Consider the following 22,421-nt stretch of genomic DNA (forward strand, 5'->3'; position numbering starts at 1 on the left):
GCTTAAACAAACTGTGACAGGGACTTGCCATGTGAATAACCAAAGGGGTCTAGGTCAAGGAGAAGCTGAGATCAGCAGAATCAAGAGAATATCCTCCCCTCTGCTGTCTGTTAAAGACTCCTCTAACTGGAATTAAATATTTGTGACATTTACATGATCTCAAATATTTTGGATTTCTCTGAGGATACAGATTTGACAGAATACTTCTTAAAAACAAATTGGCGGGTATTTAAGTTAAGTGAAAAAAATAGTTATTGTGTAGTTTAAACAAGTGTTATTTGTTTTATATGCTGTATTGTGAAATTAGTGAGTGGAGTCCATACAGGGGCTGCGTTGCCCAGGTCAACCAGACGCGCCAGCGGTGCTCAAGGATTCCTCTCAGCTTACGCAATTACCGGAGGGCGGCAGGCGTCATCGCATTGCTTTGGGGACTTCACTCACGCTTTCTTCTCCAGAGTACAACTGCTGACAACAAGCCGGCGTGAACATGCTCCAAAATGGAAACGGAAAGGAGAAGCCGCTGCAAGCGCCAAAGGCTGAGGCCGAGCCGGACTCCCCGGCTGACAACCCGAAACAGCAGCTGCCCGCTCCTGCTGCTACTGAGAGAGAGGACGCGGACAGCGAGTCCACACACTTCCCCATGCCCGTTTATCCCAAAGCGGAGATAAAGCGCAACGCAGTGACGGACGATTATAAGATCTCCAGTCAGGTTCTGGGTTTAGGGATCAATGGCAAAGTCCTACAGTGCTTCAACAAGAAGACTGGAGAGAAGTGCGCACTAAAGGTAGGCTATACTGAAGTTGGAATAGACTACTTCTGCTCAGTTTACACACCTCATAAGTAACGTTACACTTAGTAGCCCGGTCAGTAGCCTAGCTCATTTGAACCATAGAATTTAAAGATAGATTCACTTGCGGCATAAAAATAAGACTTATAGGCGTTTTGTGTGTTTCCCAAATGATCATACTTGAAAAATAGTTTTACTTGTGTGTTTAGAAAGTTGATATAAGGAATGTTTGACAGAGTCTGGAAGTTGTTTACTCACTGTACTGTCCAGTCAAACCTGTCGGTCAGTTTGGAATAGGCAGCAGGAGTATTTAGAATATTGAATCTACACGTTTAGATTTAGACCATGAATTAAGCCCTTTTAAACAAGGATTAAATGTAAATGGGAAAGAAATGTAATTGTTTTTTTTGTTTACTGCGTTATTAGTGCCATCTCTATATGGAAACATTGTTTGGTCTGTGGCCTGTGTTTAAGATCTTAGAGTTGGAAAGTGGGTTCACTTGTGAGTCTGTAGCCAAACTTCAAAGACATTTTCACCTTTATTGAGGTCAGATTTCTGTCACAGACATACAGAACTCAGACTAACACTGAAGCCTTTAATAGTGACAAACAAAATCCGTACTACAAGCGTCTGCTTGTGTGTGTAATTTTGAAAGACTATGACTGGTGTACAAGCATGTCTACGCTCTCCTTTTTATGCATGTGTAGGCCTACCTGCTGTTCACATTGGGTTTGACACATAGACCTTATAAGATCACATGCTTTACATGTGGACAGGCTAAACACTATCATGGAGCTGTTTTGTGCAAGTTAAAGGGACAGTTCACCCCAAAATCAAAAACCCATATGTTTCCTCTTACCTGTAGTGCTATTTATCAATCTAGATTGTATTGGTGTAAGGTGCCCAGTGTTGGAGATATCGGCCACAAAGATGTCTGCCTTCTCTCAGATATAATGGAACTAGATGGCACTCAGCTTGTGGTGCTCAAAGCTCCATAAAAAATACAGTTGAAAAACTCAACAGCAATGTCTCTTTACAGAAATCATGATTATTATGATAATTAAGATAATTGTAATCACTTTTATGTAGGAACTATTCTCTTCCTACCAAACTACTCCCGCCAACTGCGTCACTGCAAAGGAGGAAATGTACTCATGGACAAGAGGCTCATGCTAGCGAGAGATGTGAACGTTAATGGTGTTCTCCTCGAATGAGCTGTAGCCTCAGCTAGCTCAGGTAAGCTAGCAGCATTGGTTAGCTACAGTTACAGCACAGCTAAGAAGCACAAGCCTCTCATCCATGAGTATGCTTCCTTATGCGTGGTGATACGGTTGGCGGGTGTAGTTCGGTAGAAAGAAACTATTTACATGAAACTGCTCACAACCAGGTCTGTGGATTATCTTGAGTAACCGAGTCGTGATTTTTTCAGATTTTTTGGCGCTTTGAGCCCCACAAGCTTAGTGCCATCTAGGCTCATTATATTTGAGAGAAGGCAGACATCTGTATGGATGATATCTCCAACACTGGGCAACTCACACCAAAAAAATCTAGACTGATTAATAGCACTACAGGTAAGAGGAAAAATATGTGTTTTTGATTTTGGGGGTGAACTGTTCCTTTAAGGGGTGCACAGTCACCCAGCCATATGCTCTGATATGTTACACTGCTTCATATAGACACGTGGATTTTGACAACCTTGTTCTGGGAGCAGTGGAAACTTGGGCACGCCTTCATATACGGGTATAGTCACACAAGCACGGGTCGTCAGGCTGTCACCACCGGGGCACAGACTTGGAGAGATTTATTGGCTTACAGTAATCCATCTGGATCGGAGCTGCCAAACCAGGCAGCAGCAGTGGCACAAGCAGAGCTGTAGACCCAGGCTGAGAGAAACAGGATGAGAAAGAGAGTGAACTGCAGCAGAAAATAGGAAGTCACGAACAAAAGATGAGAGGCCAAGAGGGATAGGATAATTGGTAGCATCATGTCAGACTAAGAGCGGAAAAAACAATTATGATTTAGAAATGGCAGGAGAGAGAATGATGAAAATACATATGTTGCTGAAAAATCTTCAGGCAACGAGATTTTTTTTGTCAGAGGAGCTGATGAAAAAAACACTGAGTTGGTTACATGGTACCACAGCGTGTGTGTGTGTGTGTGTGTGTGTGTGTGTGTGTGTGTGTGTGTGTGTGTGTGTGTGTGTGTGTGTGTTGTGGCTATAAAGAGAAGGTGTGTTAATTTGTGAAAAAGAAATTCTGTGTCGTCATGACGACACACAGAAGTGACTGACTGCATCCATAACAGCATCACCTGTTCGACAGACTTTAACTTCCACCAGAGAAAGCTAACAGCGGGTCAGGATGAACCCAGCATTGAGAAAGCACCACAAACCCACCACTCTCATTGTCTGAAACCCCTTTGCTCTCTGAAGACCCTGACAAAAGGTTTGAGAGATGACAAAGGAAACACAATACGCCTTTTCTATAGTAGCTCCTATTGGCGACCGTGTTGGTTTTGCTTGTGAATAGGATTGTACTGGACTAAGTGACAGAGTGTACCTGATAGAGTTTTTATTCTACTTTATTGCCATTCAGGCTAATTTACAACTTCCCTGTTCTTTTAATCTCAAAGCAAACATAAATAATCGAGAGTGTTTGATGTGGAGGGGGGTGAGGAGAGTTGACCAGCTCACTGGCTTTTTAATTAAGTGTTGCTCTGAGCGCTGAACGTAATGGATGGGTTTAGGTTTAATCCACTTTTCAGCAGAGCTGGAGGGGAGCCATCCTGTTAATGTAATTCAGTTACAGTCAACAGGATTCTTTTAATTTGGATTTGCCTGACAACTGGGAGGAGAGGGACCTGGGAGAGCTCTGTGGTGCATAGCAGTCCTCTTGAGCACCTACCATTAACTGTTAATACATTAGGAAGCACGTATTTGGCCGCTGATTGTTCCATTTTAGCGCCTGAAGAGCCTTCCGGCTTAGTGCATGGAAAAGCTGCAGGTCCGTGCAGGCTTCCATTTAAAGTCAAAATCTTCCCTTCATCGTGTATGTGTGTGTTCACCCCTGTGGTCAAGTCTTTGGCATCATGATGGTAGCACATCTGGGTTTCCTCTGGTTCCCACAGAGACCAAACTGTCATAGAAATTCTCAGTGGTTTGGTCAGACACTGCATGGAAGAGATCTTAATAGTATGTTTGAAAACTGCAATCAGATCTTACGCAGGTTCGCTCCAGGCAACCAGCGCTGTTAAACAAGTTAATCAGTCGCAGAGGTTTGGGCTTATAAGTCTCCATTTATTCTTCAGCTGCTTGTTGTGCAATTCCAGCTCATTATCTGGTAGCGACAGTAGCATACAGAGACGAAGTCCCTGCCCTTCCGGTGGACCCCATGGGATCGTTTAAAAATATGTACGTTAGTGAACAGAAGAGACAAATATTCTTTTGATCCCGTTTGATTTGAGCCATTTTATTTCCTTTATTTATTTATTTATTTAACAGAGACAGTGCTCCTTAATCAACAGCAAAGCAACTGTAAATGAGCCAGATTTCGCTCAGCAGGCTAATTTTCATCTGTTGTCCCTGGCCAGTTTGTAAATGGCAACCTAAAAAAAAGAAATACAATAAAATGACAATACAGTCAACACATAAAAGCAACATACACGACCAACATTAAAAAAACAAAACAATGCACAACATGCCACGAATTACATATATGATGTTTGTCAATTTAAAAGATCATTTTGCAAGTGAGGAAAGTCTCAAGTTTGTCGTAGTACCACTTAGTTTTGTGTAAAACCGCTCAGTGAACTACATATCTCGTCCAGCTAGCTAGCTAGCTTAGCTCTGTTCTACAACACATGTTACGTTATCTTACCTGATGTGTTTTATCCAGCGTATTTTTATCAGACAGGAAGCAAAAGAACAAGTAAGACCCCTTGTGCTCATGTGTGTAACATTACATCACACCGGCATCGTAGCTTCAGCGAGACGTCAATGGTGACTTTGGGGTGAGTAGTCTTTTTAATTACTTTTTGAGACAAACTCAGACTTTCTCCATTTGCAAACTTATCTTTTAAATTGCCGAATATCATATGTGTAATTCATGGCTCAATTCAAACGGGATCAAATATTTATTTAAATCTCGGCGTTCACTACCGTTAAAGGTACATTGTGTAATGTTGAGTTGATTCTTAGCAAAAAAAAACTTTGTTCTTTTACAAATATGTGCTCATTCATGTGTAATTACTTCCACCAACTAATCAAAGTATTCTCGTAAAATGTAGAATCTGTATTTCAACGCTAGATGGGAGAAATTCTTACACAATGTACCTTTAATGTTTTTATTGCCTAGAAGGGACAAGGACTGGGGATTTTATTCAAAATGTTTTGTGTAAAGTGCACCACAGTTTACCTCTGATGTCAAGGAAAACTTTTACTTCATTTGAAAGTTTGTAGTGAGTGAGTTTGAGTTTTTAAAGTTTTTCGAGTTGTATTATAATACTGAAAAAAACTGTGTGTGTGTGTGTGTGTGTGTGTGTGTGTGTGTGTGTGTGTGTGTGTGTGTTTGTGTGTGTGTCAATTTCACAGTTTCAGTGACATGAGAAAATACTTTGAATGAGTATGTAGTTCCTCTCACAATTGAGTAGGCGGTCCTAATGCAGCCCAGGAAACATACACGTACATACTGCTATAAGAATGTGGCCTAAACCACCTACGAATGTGGTTTGAGTGATTGGATCGCAATGCATCCTCAACTCATTCACACCTGTACTTAGAGTACCTGGGGCACGTTCAATCACAGTTTTGCTATGGTTTCCTGGTTGAACATGTTTCCTCCGAGCGGTGTGAAACGGTGTGCAACTGATGGTTGTGTATCTCGTTTATTGGCTGTGTCACAGGTGATACCCAATCAGCAGAGACGTGTATGTAAACTTGTGGTAATAAAAAGGCAGAGCGCTTGCACACACAACAGGGTGTTCAACGCACCCCCGTTTCAGTTTTTTAAAAAAACTTGTTGCTATGTTTTGTCGGGGCTGAACGTGGCCCAGGTGAAAACGGGGTCTATGACTAAATACCTGCAAAACTGATGATATTCCTTTCAGCCTCAACTGCACTTTGTGTTTAGTGCTAATTAGCAAACTAAGACCTTGTGGCCTGGCTAGTGTTAGCATTCAGCTCAAAGCACTGGTGTGCCTAAGTGCAACCTCAAAGAGCTGCTAGCATGGCTGTAGTCCTGTTAAAAACTGATTTTCAATAAAGCAGCGATGCTATATTAGTGTTATTATTACTGCCATCATTTCATAAGCTAAATGTAGTGGAGTAGTATAGCATTAGCAACCCTTAAAGCTTTAGTGCGTAACTTTTTCATATTAATAAAAGTCCGTTACATTCAAGCCATTGCCAAATGAGTTGCTACAAAGCTAATTAAGACTGTCAGCTCCACACAACTCTCTCTGTATTTCTCAGTATGACTATGTTCAGAAGATTGTGTTGTCTGGTGACTTTCCCGCGCAGAAGCTCGAGTAAAGATAATTACCTCTTCTGAAGTCCATCATGTTTTTTTAAATCCTCCGTGTCCTCCTTGGCTACGAGTAACTGCGTGGAGGAGGAGAGGGGGTGCGTGTGCGATTATGGAAGGCTTGTATCATGTGGCCTCTCCTGGAACCATCACCTTATCGTGGTGGAGAGGTTTGTCTGTCCCTATGAACCTGAGGGCTGTGTTGTCTGGAGCTTTGTGCTCCTGGTAGGGTCTCCCAAGGCAAAGTGGTCTCAGGGGAGGGGCCAGACAAAGAATGGTTCAAAAACCCTATGAAAAAACGAGGTAGAGATGGAGTGACCCTGCCCGGAGGAAGCCCGGGGCCCCCGTCTGGAGCCAGGCCCAGATGGAGGGCCCGTCAGCGAGCGCCTGGTGGCCGGGTTTGCCACGGAGCCCGGCCGGGCATAGCCCGAAATAGCTACGTGGCACCTATCTCTCCAACCCATGGGCCCACCACCTGTGGGAGGAACCGCTGGGATCGGGTGCGCTGCCAAATGGGTGGCAGTGAAGGTCAGGGGCCTCGACGGACCAGACCCGGGTGGCAGACGCTGGCTCTGGGGACGTGGAACGTCACCTCTCTGTGGGGGAAGGAGCCGGAACTTGTGCGGGAGGTGGAGCGCTACCAGTTGGATCTGGTGGGGCTTACCTCTACGCACAGTCTCGGTTCTGGAACCATACTCCTGGATAGGGGTTGGACTCTTTTCTTCTCCGGAGTTGCCCAGGGTGTGAGGCGCCGGGCGGGTGTGGGGATACTCACAAGCCCCCGGCTGAGCGCCGCTACGTTGGAGTTTACCCCAGTGGACGAGAGGGTCGCCTCCCTACGCCTGCGGGTTGTGGGGGGGAAAACTCTGACTGTTGTTTGTGCGTATGCACCAAACAAGAGCTCGGAGTATTCGACCTTCTTGGAGACCTTGAATGGAGTCCTGTATGGGGCTGAAGAAAGCAGAAATGCAGAAATGCTTAAAGCTCTGGGTGTGGAGGGGTTGTCTTGGTTGACACGCCTCTTCAACACTGCGTGGAAGTCGGGGACGGTGCCTAAGGAGTGGCAGACCGGGGTGGTGGTTCCCCTTTTCAAAAAGGGGGACCAGAGGGTGTGTGCCAATTACAGGGGTATCACACTTCTCAGCCTCCCCGGTAAAGTCTACTCCAAGGTGCTGGAAAGGAGGGTTCGGTCGATAGTCGAACCTCAGGTTGAAGAGGAACAATGCGGATTCCGTCCTGGTCGTGGAACAACGGATCAGATCTTTACTCTCGCAAGGATCCTGGAGGGAGCCTGGGAGTATGCCCAACCGGTCTACATGTGCTTTGTGGATCTGGAGAAGGCATATGACCGGGTCCCCCGGGAGATACTGTGGGAGGTGATGCGGGAGTATGGGGTGAGGGGGTCCCTGCTCAGGGCCATCCAATCTCTGTACGACCAAAGCGAGAGCTGTGTCCAGGTTCTCGGCAGTAAGTCGGACTCGTTTCAGGTGAGAGTTGGCCTCCGCCAGGGCTGCGCTTTGTCACCAATCCTGTTTGTAGTATTTATGGACAGGATATCGAGGCGTAGTCGGGGTGGAGAGGGGTTGCAGTTTGGTGAGCTGGGGATCTCATCACTGCTTTTTGCGGATGATGTGGTCCTGATGGCATCGTCAGCCTGTGACCTTCAGCACTCACTGGATCGGTTCACAGCCGAGTGTGAAGCGGCTGGGATGAGGATCAGCACCTCTAAATCTGAGGCCATGGTTCTCAGCAGGAAACCGATGGAGTGCCTTCTCCAGGTAGGGAATGAGTCTTTACCCCAAGTGAAGGAGTTCAAGTACCTTGGGGTATTGTTCGCGAGTGAGGGGACAATGGAGCGGGAGATTGGTCGGAGAATCGGCGCAGCGGGTGCGGTATTACACTCAATGTATCGCACCGTTGTGACGAAAAGAGAGCTGAGCCAGAAGGCAAAGCTCTCAATCTACCGGTCAGTTTTCGTTCCTACCCTCACCTATGGTCATGAAGGCTGGGTCATGACCGAAAGAACAAGATCCAGGGTACAAGCGGCCGAAATGGGTTTCCTCAGGAGGGTGGCTGGCGTCTCCCTTAGAGATAGGGTGAGAAGCTCAGTCATCCGTGATGAGCTCGGAGTAGAGCCGCTGCTCCTTCGCGTCGAAAGGAGCCAGTTGAGGTGGTTCGGGCATCTGGTAAGGATGCCCCCTGGGCGCCTCCCTAGGGAGGTGTTCCAGGCACGTCCAGCTGGGAGGAGGCCTCGGGGAAGACCCAGGACTAGGTGGAGGGATTATATCTCCAACCTGGCCTGGGAACGCCTCGGGATCCCCCAGTCGGAGCTGGTTAATGTGGCTCGGGAAAGGGAAGTTTGGGGTCCCCTGCTGGAGCTGCTACCCCCGCGACCCGTTACCGGATAAGCGGAAGAAGATGGATGGATGGATGGATGTATCATGTGGACGTGCCGACAGTTTTGTTGTCATTACTTAGAATTCCTCATGGCGGCGAAAGAAACTACGCACTATAGCTTTAATGGTATACTGTTATTGCTGCACAAAGCAGGTATAGACAATCATTAGAGCATATTTATTACAGTAACAACACGGTATATTAACATCTCCTAGACCACTTTCGCTGCAGAATTTATGAGCAGCACTTTGGTAGTAAAGATAAACCACCTTTGTATCAAGACATACAGACTAGCGCTCTCTGAACCACTAATATTTAATAGAGTGTAAACATGTTAGAGCTGTGTGTGTGTGTGTGTGTGTGTGTGTGTGTGTGTGTGGTTAGGAGGAAGGGAGAGTGTGCTGTTAAACTCAGGCATTATCAGATGGTGTGTGTTTTGTGTTTCCAGTGTGTGGTCTCCATATCGCCTCACATAAGAAAAGAGTCCATCAGAAGATTAACTATGTGCGTCTCAGTCTTCTAATCATCCCCTCAGTGTTTTATATATGTGTATTTAATCCAACACAGTCCTCTATTATTGTAGCCGATACTAGTTCCCTGCAGGAAATTAAGGAAACCATCTCACATGCTGTCTGCTCTGATTGAAGTCATAAAGCCATAAATGACACAGAAGAAACAAATCGGCCCATTGCTTTGGTTTACAAAATAGCTGGGACTCATGTAATAGTAGATAAAACAAAGAAGTCACAGGAAATCCTCAACTTCTACTTTCGACACCCTACTGCTCCGAAACACTCGGCCCTCACTTCCTCTTTGACATTAACAAGCTGAAACACAACGTTATGAGCTGTTCTCTGACATTTAGAGTTTACCAAAATATGTGGAATTATTTCCTTTCAATCCATAGAATTGAAAAATTATTTGTGTGTGTGTGTGTGTGTGTGTGTGTGTGTGTGTGTGTGTGTGTGTGTGTGTGTGTGTGTGTGTGTGTGTGTGTGTGTGTGTGTGTGTGTGATGTACTCCAGGCTACGTCCTTTTGAACAACAGGAGATCACGCCATCCCTGTCACATCCAAAAATACACTCTGGCTCTAGATGTGTATGATGTCAAGGGCCACCACCTGCTGTGTGTGTGTGTGTGTGTGTGTGTGTGTGTGTGTGTGTGTGTGTGTGTGTGTGTGTGTGTGTGTGTGTGTGTGTGTGTGTGTGTGTGTGTGTGTGTGTGAATGACTACATGTGTTAGTCCTACACGTAGTGGGTCACGGAAGACAGTCTGTAATTGTTTAATTATTATAAGCTTTTATTTTTCTCTTTCTTCTCTACACTATTTTGGGTCACTTTTCACCAGCTAAAAAAAAGTAAAATGTTTTTAACCATGTAGGACTACATTGATGATATAGGTAACAACTTAAAGGAAATTATATTATATATTGTTTTGTTTTTGACTAAATGAGTATAATATCTGACATGATGTTGTAAATAGGAATAGGTGATATGTTGACATCATTACAATATAAATAAGGTTTTTTTTTCTGATATCAACAGTGCTACAACTAACAACCATTTTCATTCTCGGTTAATCATTTTATACGGTATTTTAAAACATCCATCATTCAGTTTCCAAAAGCCTAAAGAGACATCTTCAGATTGCTTGTTCTGCGTGCACTGAATATTATTCTAGTATTATGCTCTATTCATCATGCTCTCTGTCTCCCAGATTCTCTACGACAGCCCTAAAGCCAGACGAGAGGTGGAGCTCCACTGGCGAGTATCAGGTGGGCCGTATATTGTTCGCATCCTCAGCCTGTATGAGAACATGCATCAGGGAAAGAAGTGCCTGCTCATCATTATGGAGTGGTAGGAGTCACATTTTACCACTCTAACCATCAGTTTACACCCTCTGACATATCGGGATACTTACTTAGCAACCATGTAATATTATGTCTTGTGTTTTTATTATCTTAAAAAGATTGCAAAAATAAGATCAGCTCAGATCAGAACTTGAAGATATGATCATGTCACGCCTCTTTACAATGGCTTCCTGATTGGTTTAAGATAGATTTTAAGATCTTGTTGATTCCTTTCAAGGCTCTTCATGACCTGGCTCCATATTATATTTTTTTATCTTTTATATCTTTTAATTTCTTAGAAACCTTTGTGTAGTTTGAGATCCTCAGGCAGAGTCCTGTTGAAAACTAAAGGGGACAGAGCTTTTGCAATCAGCGGGCCTGAGGCTCTGGAACGACCGGACCGAGGAAAAGCTGTCTTAGTCGGGGGATCTGAGCTGCCAGTTTGTGTTATTAGTTTTTAATTTCTTGTTCATTACATACATTTTTCCCTTTATGTATTTTAGGTTTTTATTCTCTTTGGTTTTTGGTGTTCCTTTTTTATTGTAAAACACTTTGTAACTGTGTTTTAAAAGGTGCTATATAAATCAAGTTTTTTATTATTATTATTATTATTATTATTATTATTATTATTATTGTTATTGTCAAATGTCAGTCATAAGACCTGCCACTCAGACAAGACAAAGTGAAGACATTGACACTGTTTGTGAGATAAAGGGAAAGAATTCGCGTCACGTTATGACAAACTGTCCATAAAAATACCCAGAGTGACTCCAGTGATGTAGTTGAACTTTGCTCTTTTTATTACTTTCCACTTGTAAATTTAATAAAAAAAAACATAATGATTCAGAGGAATAGAGAGTAAACACAGAGGCTGACAGCAGACAAACGGCACTGTCTTCTGTTCAAGGGGATTTTAAATAATGACTAACTGGTTCTTATCATACTGAAAGAGCAGCTGTGTGTGTGTGCGTGCGTGCGTGCGTGCGTGCGTGTGTGTGTGTGTGTGTTCTCTGCAATCTCTCACTCCTTCTTCCTGTATGACCGAGGGTCAGAGGAGGACAGTACAGCCCACCGCAATCAGTTTAGCACACACCAACACACACACATTTCTCTCACTGCTATCTGTTCATCTGTGTGCTCATGAACCACAAAAAGTACACTCTTACTTAATGCACAGTAACTTACATCCACATCACAATGAGCACAAACACGGTTTTCTGAGGTGGCAGCTGTTTGATGCGTGGTTTCTGAAACTGTAACATTTATGGTAGTGAGTGTCTGAACTGTATGTAGGTCATAGGTCTCACCATTCATCAGCTATTGTATTGTTATACAGTATATTATTGTCAAACTAATTATTTTGTTATAAAAACAGAAACGAATGAGACAAATAACCATATTACTGTTAAACTAATGTAATACAGCATCATTTCATAAAAACCCTGTAGGTTTTTTTCAATAACAACATGTTGGTACTTTACCTTCTTCCATCTTTTGGTGTTATTTTTTCCTGTCTCAAAAAAGAATTTCCCTACGGTATTTTTTTTAACTTGACTTTTCATTTCTCTTTTCAAGAAACTGAAAGCTTTAGGTGAAAGTGTTTTGAGCTGTAAAACAACTCAACAGATTTCCACTGAAATCCAACACTGTGGCTCCCAGTGTAAAACTGTAGATGTAGAAAATATGTATTTATTGTGCTATGGATTTATTGTTATTTGCAATTTTGTATGGAAAATAACATGTCATTTCTTTGGTTACGTCAGCTGATCGTACTGTACTTCATGTACTTTTCATCGGAGTTTATCTGCCATACTATAACTGTGGTGCTTTGTGCAGATGCAGATGTCTAAAAACACATTTATTTAGTTGTTCCATCCCTGATTTATTCCTAATCGCAGTATAGTTTTCCAGGTGTCTTCACTGCACTGCATGACACCAGTAGAAATGACTTAATGTAATTGAATGTTGACAGAACATTTTGAAAAATGTTCTTCCATTTTGTTTCTACAGAAGGTGAAAATATCAAAATGGGAAACGATGATTTTCTGTGTTTGATTGTAGTATGGAAGGGGGAGAGCTGTTCAGCCGAATCCAGGCCAGAGGAGACCAGGCCTTTACTGAGAAAGGTGAGGACTGATAAATATTTCCAGGAAGGAGCAACATAAGGCAGACATCTTGTATAGCATTGGACAGGCAAATAGAAAATGATATACGTTTGTTCCTTTCTTTTACGCGATCCCTGTTTGATTTGAATCTTTTGTTGTGTGATACTGGAATTGCTTCTGGTTTGAGAGAGTATGTTTTTCTCTATTCCTCCCAGAGGCTTCTGAGATTATGAGGGACATCGGCACGGCCATTGAGTATCTCCACAACATTAACATCGCACACAGAGACATCAAGGTGCAGAAAGATCGAGATCATGACAAATATGAGCCGTTCTGGGTCATTTAAGGACATTTTGTCATACTTTCTCTTCTTCTTCTGCCTCCTAACCAGCCAGAGAACTTGCTGTACACCACTAAAGAAAGAAACGGGGTCCTCAAATTAACAGACTTTGGCTTTGCTAAGGAGACGACGCTACACAACCCTCTACAGACCCCCTGTTATACACCGTACTATGTGGGTAAGTTGCTTTATGTTGTTTTGAAAAGATTTTCTTTTTTATCCTGACCGATGAACTGTTTTAAGGAAAGGTGTCATGGATTCTGTATATGGTATTTCTCCCAAGGTTAAAGGTGGACAGAGTTTGTAATATGGAAAACAATATACAATATTTTTGCCACTGATCTCCATTTATAATTGTTTTTATCTATTTCTGTGTGTTTGTGTTTTGCCGATGATAAGCTCCTGAGGTTTTGGGACCAGAGAAATATGACAATTCTTGTGACATGTGGTCTCTGGGCGTCATCATGTACATCCTGTGAGTACTGGGCGTGTGGATGGGTGGGGGAGCAGTGTGGCTATAACCACAAATGTTTTTGTATGATGCATTCTGTATATGGATACCTTCAAACAAAGTGGAGGGGAATCTTTTTAAGGTTTTAAAGTTACTCTGTCTGGCTCATTGTGTTTGTCTCTGTAGGTTGTGTGGATTTCCTCCATTTTACTCCAACACTGGCCAGGCCATTTCTCCGGGGATGAAGAGGAGGATCAGGATGGGCCAGTACGAATTCCCCAACCCAGAGTGGGCTGAGGTGTCACAGGAAGGTGAGAAGGACCCTTCCACCCCACCCAAAACATTTTTAAAAAAACACACAGGCCCTGTTCACACTGACACTTCGTTCACAATCGTTTGAAAATGCTTGTTTTTCTCTCATTGGTTTTTCTCGTTTCAGCCCTGCACATGTAGGTTATCAAAAACATTCTCCAGAACTAGGGCTAATTAACGTCAAAATGAACATGATAATAACGAGTTAACGCAAATTCCTCTTAACGCCGTTAATTGTTCTGACGCGCGATTAATACATGCACTTTCTGTGAATTGGGGCCTCAGACTGCTCAGCAGTTTGGGAAAGGAAGCGATGCAGCAGTAACGTTGTAGATGGCTACCACAAACAGACCTTGAGCAGAAATGAATAAAGGAAATTTTGAATGGCAAGTTCCGTTTCAAAGTCCTTCCAGATGGTTATTGACAAGACTTAAGTTATTTGCATGTACTGTCGATGTGAATTACACACTGTACATTGACTCTTTACTACATCAGCATTTATATAGACTGTCTATTCACGCATACTGTGTTATTTCTGATCTACATCACTACCTAGACCACTATTTGCACTAACAGTATATTGACTCTTCACTACATTTCAGCATTTATATAGACTGTCCATTCATATATATTGCGTTATAACTGATCTACATCAATAACTAGATCATAATTTGCACTGTTTATTTGTTTTGTTTTGTTATGTTTGACTCTTCACTACATCTCAGCACTGTTATACACTGTCTATTCATGTATATTGTGTTATTACCTTATCACTTTCGCATATCCATCGTCTTACTCACACCTAACTTTGCGCCGGCTTTGTAATGCCTACTTAATCTACACTTTATGTAGCTTATTGTATTCTGTATTCCTGTATTGTATTGAATGTGAAACTCTATGTTGTCCTGCATGCTTATGCTTTTCTTGGCCAGGTCGCCGTTGCAAATGACAACCTGTTCTCAACGGCCTACCCGGTTAAATAAAGGTTAAATTAAAAAAAAAAAAAAAAAAAATTTAGTTACCACCGGAGTATGTCGAGTCTCAAGTACCACTTTCGGTGGACTGTAGAAACTGAATTGCCCTTTGGGGATAAATAAAGCTATCTGTATCTGTGTGTATCACTTGCTGGCCAAGCATACACCTGATGCAGAGAACACTCCTTCCCCTTGCAAAAGACAGGCCACGCTGGATAGTATGCAGACGCCTGGATGTATCTACTTGTACAATGTGTCCGTTGCTGTAATGCACAAGGTCCAAAAATGGGATGTTTAGTTAACCTTTACTTTACCTTTAAGTGTAAAGTGGGACTATACATACTGTTAGTATTACCAAGTAAGGTTACACTCAGGTCAAATGCCCATCTGTTGTTGCTTGATGGACTTGAGTTTGCCATTCTGTGCTTTCAGCATATTTTCTGAGCATACAGTACCTTTAAGGTTATTCTGGAGAATAGTCTAGACAATATTTGTCATTGTTTTGGATTGTTGCAATAATAATAAACATTTGCATAAAGCAAGCATATTTGTCCGCTTCCATGTTAATAAGAGCATTAAAAACTTGAAAAATATCCCTTTTTAAATTACATTTAGAACAGACACAAAAATGTATGATTAATTTGCGATAAATCGCAAATTAGCTATGGACAATCATGCGATTAACCAGGATTAAACATTTTCATCGATTGACAGCCCTATCCATTACACAACCTGTGTTTTACTTCTGAAGCAATTGCCCAAACCACTCTATGAGACATCTTGCAGATAATTTAAGAGACAACAGCCAGCTGGTGTCTTCCTCCTAACCAACAGCAATGACAGTGCACAACTCTGTCTTGCTCATGCTGTCGTTTTTCAATTTTTTCACTCAATCTATCTCACCCTTCTCTCTCAAGCAATCCTATTTGCTGTGAAAGTAGACCATTCTGTCACTGAGACCAGGAGAAGTTTCACGCGGCACAAGATTTGCATGTGTGTGTGTTGCTACTACTAATGCAATTATCTTTGCACTGCTTTTCCAGCCAAAGATTTGATCCATCAGCTACTGAAGACAGACCCAAACGAGAGAATGACCATCACTCAATTTATGAACCACCCCTGGATTAATGTAAGTATCTGTGTGTCAAGTACAGATAGACATTGCATACTTCCTGTACTGCTTTCTGTTTGTCTGTGCATCTATTGGCTCATATCTACATCTGTATGCATGTGTGGGTGTTTGTTTGCACTCTGCAGAAGTCCATGGTGGTTCCCTCCACTCCGCTCCACACCACCCGGGTACTGACTGAAGACAGAGAGATGTGGGACGATGTGAAGGTCAGAAGCACAACAACACTGACCCCCTCTGGTCATATATATGCATTACAACCTGTCACTGCTGGGCTGTCAAAGCTTTAGGTTAGCCCCAGTGTAGTCTCGCATTGCCAGACCTTCCTTCACAGCGCTGCAGAGGAAGGTCTGGCTAGTCCACACAACATTCCGGGATGGGAGAAAAACGTGCTCTGGTTTATTGGCATTTCTTTAAACCAATCACAATCGGCATGGGTGGCGCTAAGCGCCCGTCAGAGGCACGCTGCAAAATAGCCTCGGGAAGGAACTTGTTTTGGTGGAACATGTGTACGTTCAAAGATTGTTTTAGTCGTGCAAACAGACCAGACAGCAAACTCAGATTGGACAGATAGTCTAGCTACCTGTCTGGATTTACCCTGCAGAGATCTGAGGAGCAGTTAACCATAGTCCTCAGAAATCCACCGGAAGTTAGAACGCCAACACAAAGAAAGAGGAAGGTAACTGACATTCCAGGTGAAAAGAGTGACATCTGGCGGAATTTCCGGCAGCATCGGAGCAATCCCCGAAGTGGAATGTCGTGAAAAAAGACTAGCCCCAGTGTGACAAAATCAGTGGTGCAAAGGCAGAGATATCCTGACTTTTAGTCTCTAGAATGAGGCAGGCTCTGTAGATGCTGGAGCCTACATTTCCCGTAATACAACAAGAGTTTCTTTCATGCATGCCTGGGAAATACCCATATGTTTCAAACTCTTCTCCCTCAGTTTGTACTACTTTCTGTTAAAATTTGGAGTCACCAAGCCCAAACTGAGATACACCCTGATGACATATAACATCATCGTGGTCACTTTCTCAGCCTTTACAAAGCTCCTCCAGAGCCACAGAGGACATACAGTACAGTATGTATGTCAGTAAGTAAGTAGTACTCTTAAATTGATTTTCATGTTAAATCAGTTGAGTGTCCCTTTTATGATTATAATGATTATCAAAGGAAAATTAATGAAACTAATTAAAATGTTACAAACACAAAATGCATCAACATCTTGACACCCCGATGGCCACCAGGGGGAAACAGTGGTCACAGTCTAGTCTGTACAATGAGTTAGTTCAGTGTAACATTTAACACAAACACACACATACACACACACATTTAAACACAAAGGAGCTCAACTGCCCTGCGCAACTTTTCTTTCTATGATTCGCACAAAGAAATGTGTTCAAATAACAAGGACGCTGTTTGCTCTCATCAAGTCACTTTGGGGTTAATTTCACATTCCTTCACAACAGCTGAATGAGAGAGCTTGAAGTGATAAGGTATGAAAAGAACATTTCTCCAAAATGTGACGCACACAATACACCACTGTTCGGTTCTGCAATGGGCAATGCTCTGTTGTGTAAAAATTTCACCTATTGCACTCCTGAACAACCACTTCTCAAAAAGCACAAAACCGTTACATTCTTTCTACATAGAGATCACGACAGACAAGAGGCACTATATCATGAACCATGAAGGATGAAGAGTTTGAGCGTTAATATTTCCAGGGCTGTAGCCTGTTGGCATGTATTTGCTCCAGCTTCTCTTGGCCTTGGCCAGTGATGACTTGATCTTTCTCCAACTCATTAAAATGTTCCCAGATAGGTCCATATTTGTTTATTTTTCATACTGTGTAGTATGGAACAGCCCTTAAAGAAGTAGTTTGACACTTTGGGAAACACGCTTATCCGCTTTCCCATAGGTGAAAGTTTAAGAAGATTGATACCACTCTCAAGTCTGTACGTTAAGTATAAGGCTAAAGCCAGCAGGTGATTGTCTTAGTGTTAATGACACTACCCGCCTCACAATGAGCTTAAAATCAAGATCTATATCGGAAACACATATCAATTACAATCAATTACAGCTCCACACACACAGTAAAACAACCTACATATTGTCATTTTAATGAAGCTTTTAAAATGTAAATGTTTGTACCCGAATAAACGGAAATTTGGGGTGGTTCAGAATTTTGGACATAGGACCTCATTTCCAAGTTAGCCAGTGTGTTATTTATCAGTGGAGACCGTTTTCAACACTTTTCATCCAGTCCTTCCAGTTGCAGAGTTCGCTGGTGCTAGGCTAGCGCAAGTCAACAGTATCTGCTAGCCTGCCATTAAGAACAGTCTTACCCACTCCACAGTACACCCGAGGCAAATAAATTATAACACCAGACTATCGATGTAAATGTCTGTTGATAGAATAATGTTAGAATTAAAACTACCCTTACATCGCATTGCAATAGTTATACTTTGTTCCCTGTAGTTGGTAGCATAGGCTACAGCAGCGGAGTGATATTACCTTGACTACCGAGAAAGCCGGTTTACATGACAATCATGTCATCAAGTTTATTTACCTGCCGCTGTGAGCTCCAACTAATTCCACTCTGCCAGGCTATAACTCACATAACTCACAACTCACTCCACAATGCATTGAACAGTAACGTTCCACTAACGTTGTCAGTCTCAATCTATCAGTAGCAGCTAGGCTAACATTATGGAAGGGGCTAGCTTTATTAGCTAGAGTAGCCTACCGAAAGTTATTACCTGTTCATCAGTAGCTGTTGGTGCATCTAGAAAGACGGATGGAACCGCATTCGTTGTCATTGACTTGTGGTCCTTTAGATTGCGGGGTTTTTCAAAGTAGTGTGGTCTAAAATGATCACTACACATTTGCCACTTGAGTAGGGTCTCCGCTGGTATCTTGATGTCCAAGCCAGCAGCTACTAGGTTTCCCGACTGGAGTGCGCTTCTCTGTTTACTTTATGTCGTAGTACTACTAACCGGAGCAAAGTAAAATTCCGGCGCTGCTGAGAAACTAGTCCCTCAAAATGAAATGCGATCATTGAGATGTAAGGGTAGTTTTAATTCTAACATTATTCTATCAACAGACATTTACATCGATAGTCTGGCGTTATAATTTATTTGCCTCGGGTGTACTGTGGAGTGGGTAAGACTGTTCTTAATGGCAGGCTAGCAGATACTGTTGACTTGCGCTAGCCTAGCACCAGCGAACTCTGCAACTGGAAGGACTGGATGAAAAGTGTTGAAAACTGTCTCCACTGATAAATAACACACTGGTTAACTTGTCCTTGGCCTACTTATCCTTTTGTGCCTCTAAAAGTCAGTGTAACCAGCCTAGCTCTGTCTAAATATGATAAAATCCACCTACCATGTTGTATCTTATCTTATCTCATTTCATTTTTTTAATTCATACAAAAACCAACGTTGCTATTTTTACTGGGGTTATATGGAGTATGTCTTGGCCAGGAGCATGGTCCCTGGTAGAACTGCAACTTGACCTCTTTACACTTCGGTTTTTGTGTACATTAAACAATGAATGTACAACATGCTAATTAGAAAGCTTTAGAGCTGCTGATAGGATGATCTTATTATATCTTATTCTCATTTACCTATCAGCAAGAAAGATAATAAGCGTATTTCCCAACATGTCAAACTATTGCACTATTGCATGTATGCACTGATCTCTTGGATGTAGAGGGGTAAAAGTATAGCAATGACAATCATTTAAAAAAAACACTAAAGCACCAGTGTAACTCATATGACATTTGAAAAGATTGGTTGAGAATAGGACTCAACAAAGGTGTACTTACACTATGACATTATTGTTCTGTATAGTACCCTCCCTCCGGTTGTAATATGTAACTGTAGAGTAGTCTTCATTCAACTAGCACACTCTGCTACACCTGATCCTCTGCCCTGTCTCTCATAGGAAGAGATGACCAGTGCTTTAGCAACCATGCGCGTGGACTACGACCAGGTGAAGATCAAAGATCTTGACACTTCCAGCAACCCGCTACTCAACAAGAGACGCAAGAAGGCCGCTGCGGGGGCCAAGAGTGGGTCCACGGTCTGCCAAAGTCAGTGAGACACAGAGGACTGTTGGTGGAAATCCAGACAGCCAATGAGGACGAAAAGCAGCTCAGAAGTTGGAAAAGTTTATTTTGAGCAGGAGAAGATCCTTTAGAGACCTGCACGAGACTCTCGAGAGACTGCTTGCCTGTTGGGGGAAGGTTCTCTGAAATAAAGGGACAACATAGGAACAACAGCAAAGTCAGAGCTGGACATTTATAAGACATATCAAGACATGATATCACATGTTTCTCCTGTCAGTGGTAGAAATCAACAGCTCTGCTCACTGTGGGTCTATCTGTTTTTAATTATTTTTATGTATGTCATTTTTAGACCTTGCCGGTTTGTAAGAGTGTCTGTGTGCAGACATGAAGTATTTCTAGTGATCATGTTTTGTGTATTTAAATGTGGGGTTGCCTATTCGAGCTCTCCTTTGTAACTAGTGTGCAAATCACACAGACAGACAGACAAAGCAACTGTGAAGCTTAGAACACTCACTATTACCTGTGTTGTCTTTATATTGTCTGTTTTTTTTTCAGGAATTAAAAGAACGTCTGACACTGTCTGCCTTGTTACTGTAATAACATGTAGCCTCCATACACTTCAACCCAAGGGAGTATTTTTATTTAAAGCAACAATAAAATGGCCCCATACGTATTACAAAGCAGTATGTTTTACTCACTGTCACTGCTTTAGATCGTCATTGTGTCCTAATGGAGCAATGAGAGGTACCACACAACCTGTCTGCTTCCTGTCAGTGTGGGGCCAGAGAGTGTTATGTAAGCAGCAGTGGTGTAATGGTTAGTTTTGCTACATGGATGAGTTGTGACACTTTTTCTTGAGAAAGATCTTGTGTAAAAAAAAAATAGTGTGTGAATGTGGTTATGGGGGTTAAACAAAATGCTTCCAGTAAATAGGGCCCACTCACTTTACATGAGTAAGTGCAGCCTTTTGCTAATGGAAACCTCATCTGTCAGATACATCCACTTGATGTAGAGATTGGATTTGTCCATACGCTTGTAAATAAAATGTTATAAAGTAAAGCTCCATGTGTGAGATGTTTTTCTGAGCACTTTGGAAGTATTGTTTTTGGAATCGTGCCTTTCAGGCTTTGTGAGGCCGCTATAAATAGCAGCAGTGGAGTAGTTATTTGGGATGCAGCCATCTGACTGGAAAAGGTCAACAATATTATGTTATGATATGGTGAGTACCTTTCCCCCACTTAGATCACAAGGTCCACCAGCAGTATTTAGGGGATGGGTTAAGGGAAGCTTATCATACATACTACTTGCTGTAAATATGGGATGTGAGCCATGATTAGATGTGGCCCAAATAGAGCATAACCTCTCAGCTGTTGTTTGGTGCTCCATGTCTTTAAGTATAAACGTTCTCAGAGTGTATTTGTGGTTGGAATTTTACAGTGTGCTGCAAATGACATATTTCCTCATAGTGAGGCAGTGGTACTTTTCCTTAGTCAGCCATTTTGTAGAGACAAATGCAGTCATGATTACAGCATGTATCCGTTTCCCTAATATGATGTTAACATTACAGTGATTTATTCACATCTATTTGTGTTTTTTCACCCAACAAGTCACTGATCCTCCCCCTCCAGAACTTTACAAACACCAGAGTCATGGCATTGACACCAGTGGTGGAAGAAGTATTAAGTACTAATACCACACTGTAAAAATACTCTATTACAAGTAAAAGTCCTGCATTGAAAATGTTACTTAGTAAAAGTATGTATCATCAGTAAAATGTACTTAAAGTATTAAAAGTAAAAGTACTCAATGCAGAAAAAGCCTCACGTTTTAGAACAAAAAAGTGTAAAAAAGAGCATTAAAAGCATGATAAAGGGTTGAAAGTCAAATCATTTTAGCTGTACTTGTAGGCGGTTATGTTTTTGGCTAGTTTAATTTATGAAAAAACATCATAGTTTAAAACTACATGTGTTTTGTGTGCAAAAATCTTAATTTGTAAAGTAACTAGTAACTAAAGCTGTAACAGATGAATGTAGTGGAATAAAAAGTACAATATTTCTCTCTGAAATGTAGCAGAGTAGAAGTAGAAAGTGGCATGAAAAGAAATGACTCAAGTAAAGTACAAGTACCTCAATATTTGTACTTAAGTAAAGTACTTGAGTAAATGTACTTAGTTACATTCCACCACTGATTGATACACAGTGAACACCAGAATACCGGTTCAGCCATGGGTCAGTTTTTTTTAGCACTATTCACAGGAGATACATAGGGATATGTTAAAATACTTTTGTTTGATTGATTTTGATTCTTTTCAGAGTTAGATTAATTCATAAAACTGAGAAGCTTCAGTGCAAGTCTCAGCAGTAACTCAAGGGTTTAGAGATGATGTCTTTGAATGATGCATGGAGTCTGCTATTTCTGTAACAGTCAGAGACAAGTATCTCCTGATAAAAAAATAAAATAAAATCTCTCTCAAAAGTTGTCTGGAAGTTGT

The 22,421-nt window shown here is 42.0% G+C and overlaps 1 protein-coding gene across 1 annotated transcript; it reads left to right on the plus strand.

The window, feature by feature from the left end:
- Window positions 1-8: 8 nt before the first annotated feature.
- mapkapk3 (MAPK activated protein kinase 3) lies at window positions 9-20,984 on the plus strand. Its single transcript, XM_031278544.2, has 10 exons — window positions 9-784; window positions 10,421-10,560; window positions 12,615-12,679; window positions 12,874-12,953; window positions 13,050-13,176; window positions 13,398-13,473; window positions 13,636-13,760; window positions 15,779-15,864; window positions 15,993-16,073; window positions 19,807-20,984. The coding sequence occupies exons 1-10, from the start codon at window positions 488-490 to the stop codon at window positions 19,960-19,962; spliced, it is 1,233 nt and encodes a 410-aa protein (XP_031134404.1). The 5' UTR covers window positions 9-487; the 3' UTR covers window positions 19,963-20,984.
- Window positions 20,985-22,421: the final 1,437 nt, after the last annotated feature.

Source organism: Sander lucioperca, chromosome 6 (assembly GCF_008315115.2).
Source record: "Sander lucioperca isolate FBNREF2018 chromosome 6, SLUC_FBN_1.2, whole genome shotgun sequence".
NCBI lineage: Eukaryota > Metazoa > Chordata > Actinopteri > Perciformes > Percidae > Sander > Sander lucioperca.

Bases quoted from the DNA above. Each gene is read 5' to 3' on its own strand.
- mapkapk3 (XM_031278544.2), top strand. From the start codon at position 488: ATGCTCCAAAATGGAAACGGAAAGGAGAAGCCGCTGCAAGCGCCAAAG. The intron at 12,954-13,049 runs GTGCAGAAAGAT...CCTCCTAACCAG, and splicing joins TCGCACACAGAGACATCAAG to CCAGAGAACTTGCTGTACAC. The intron at 13,761-15,778 runs GTGAGAAGGACC...CTGCTTTTCCAG, and splicing joins GGCTGAGGTGTCACAGGAAG to CCAAAGATTTGATCCATCAG.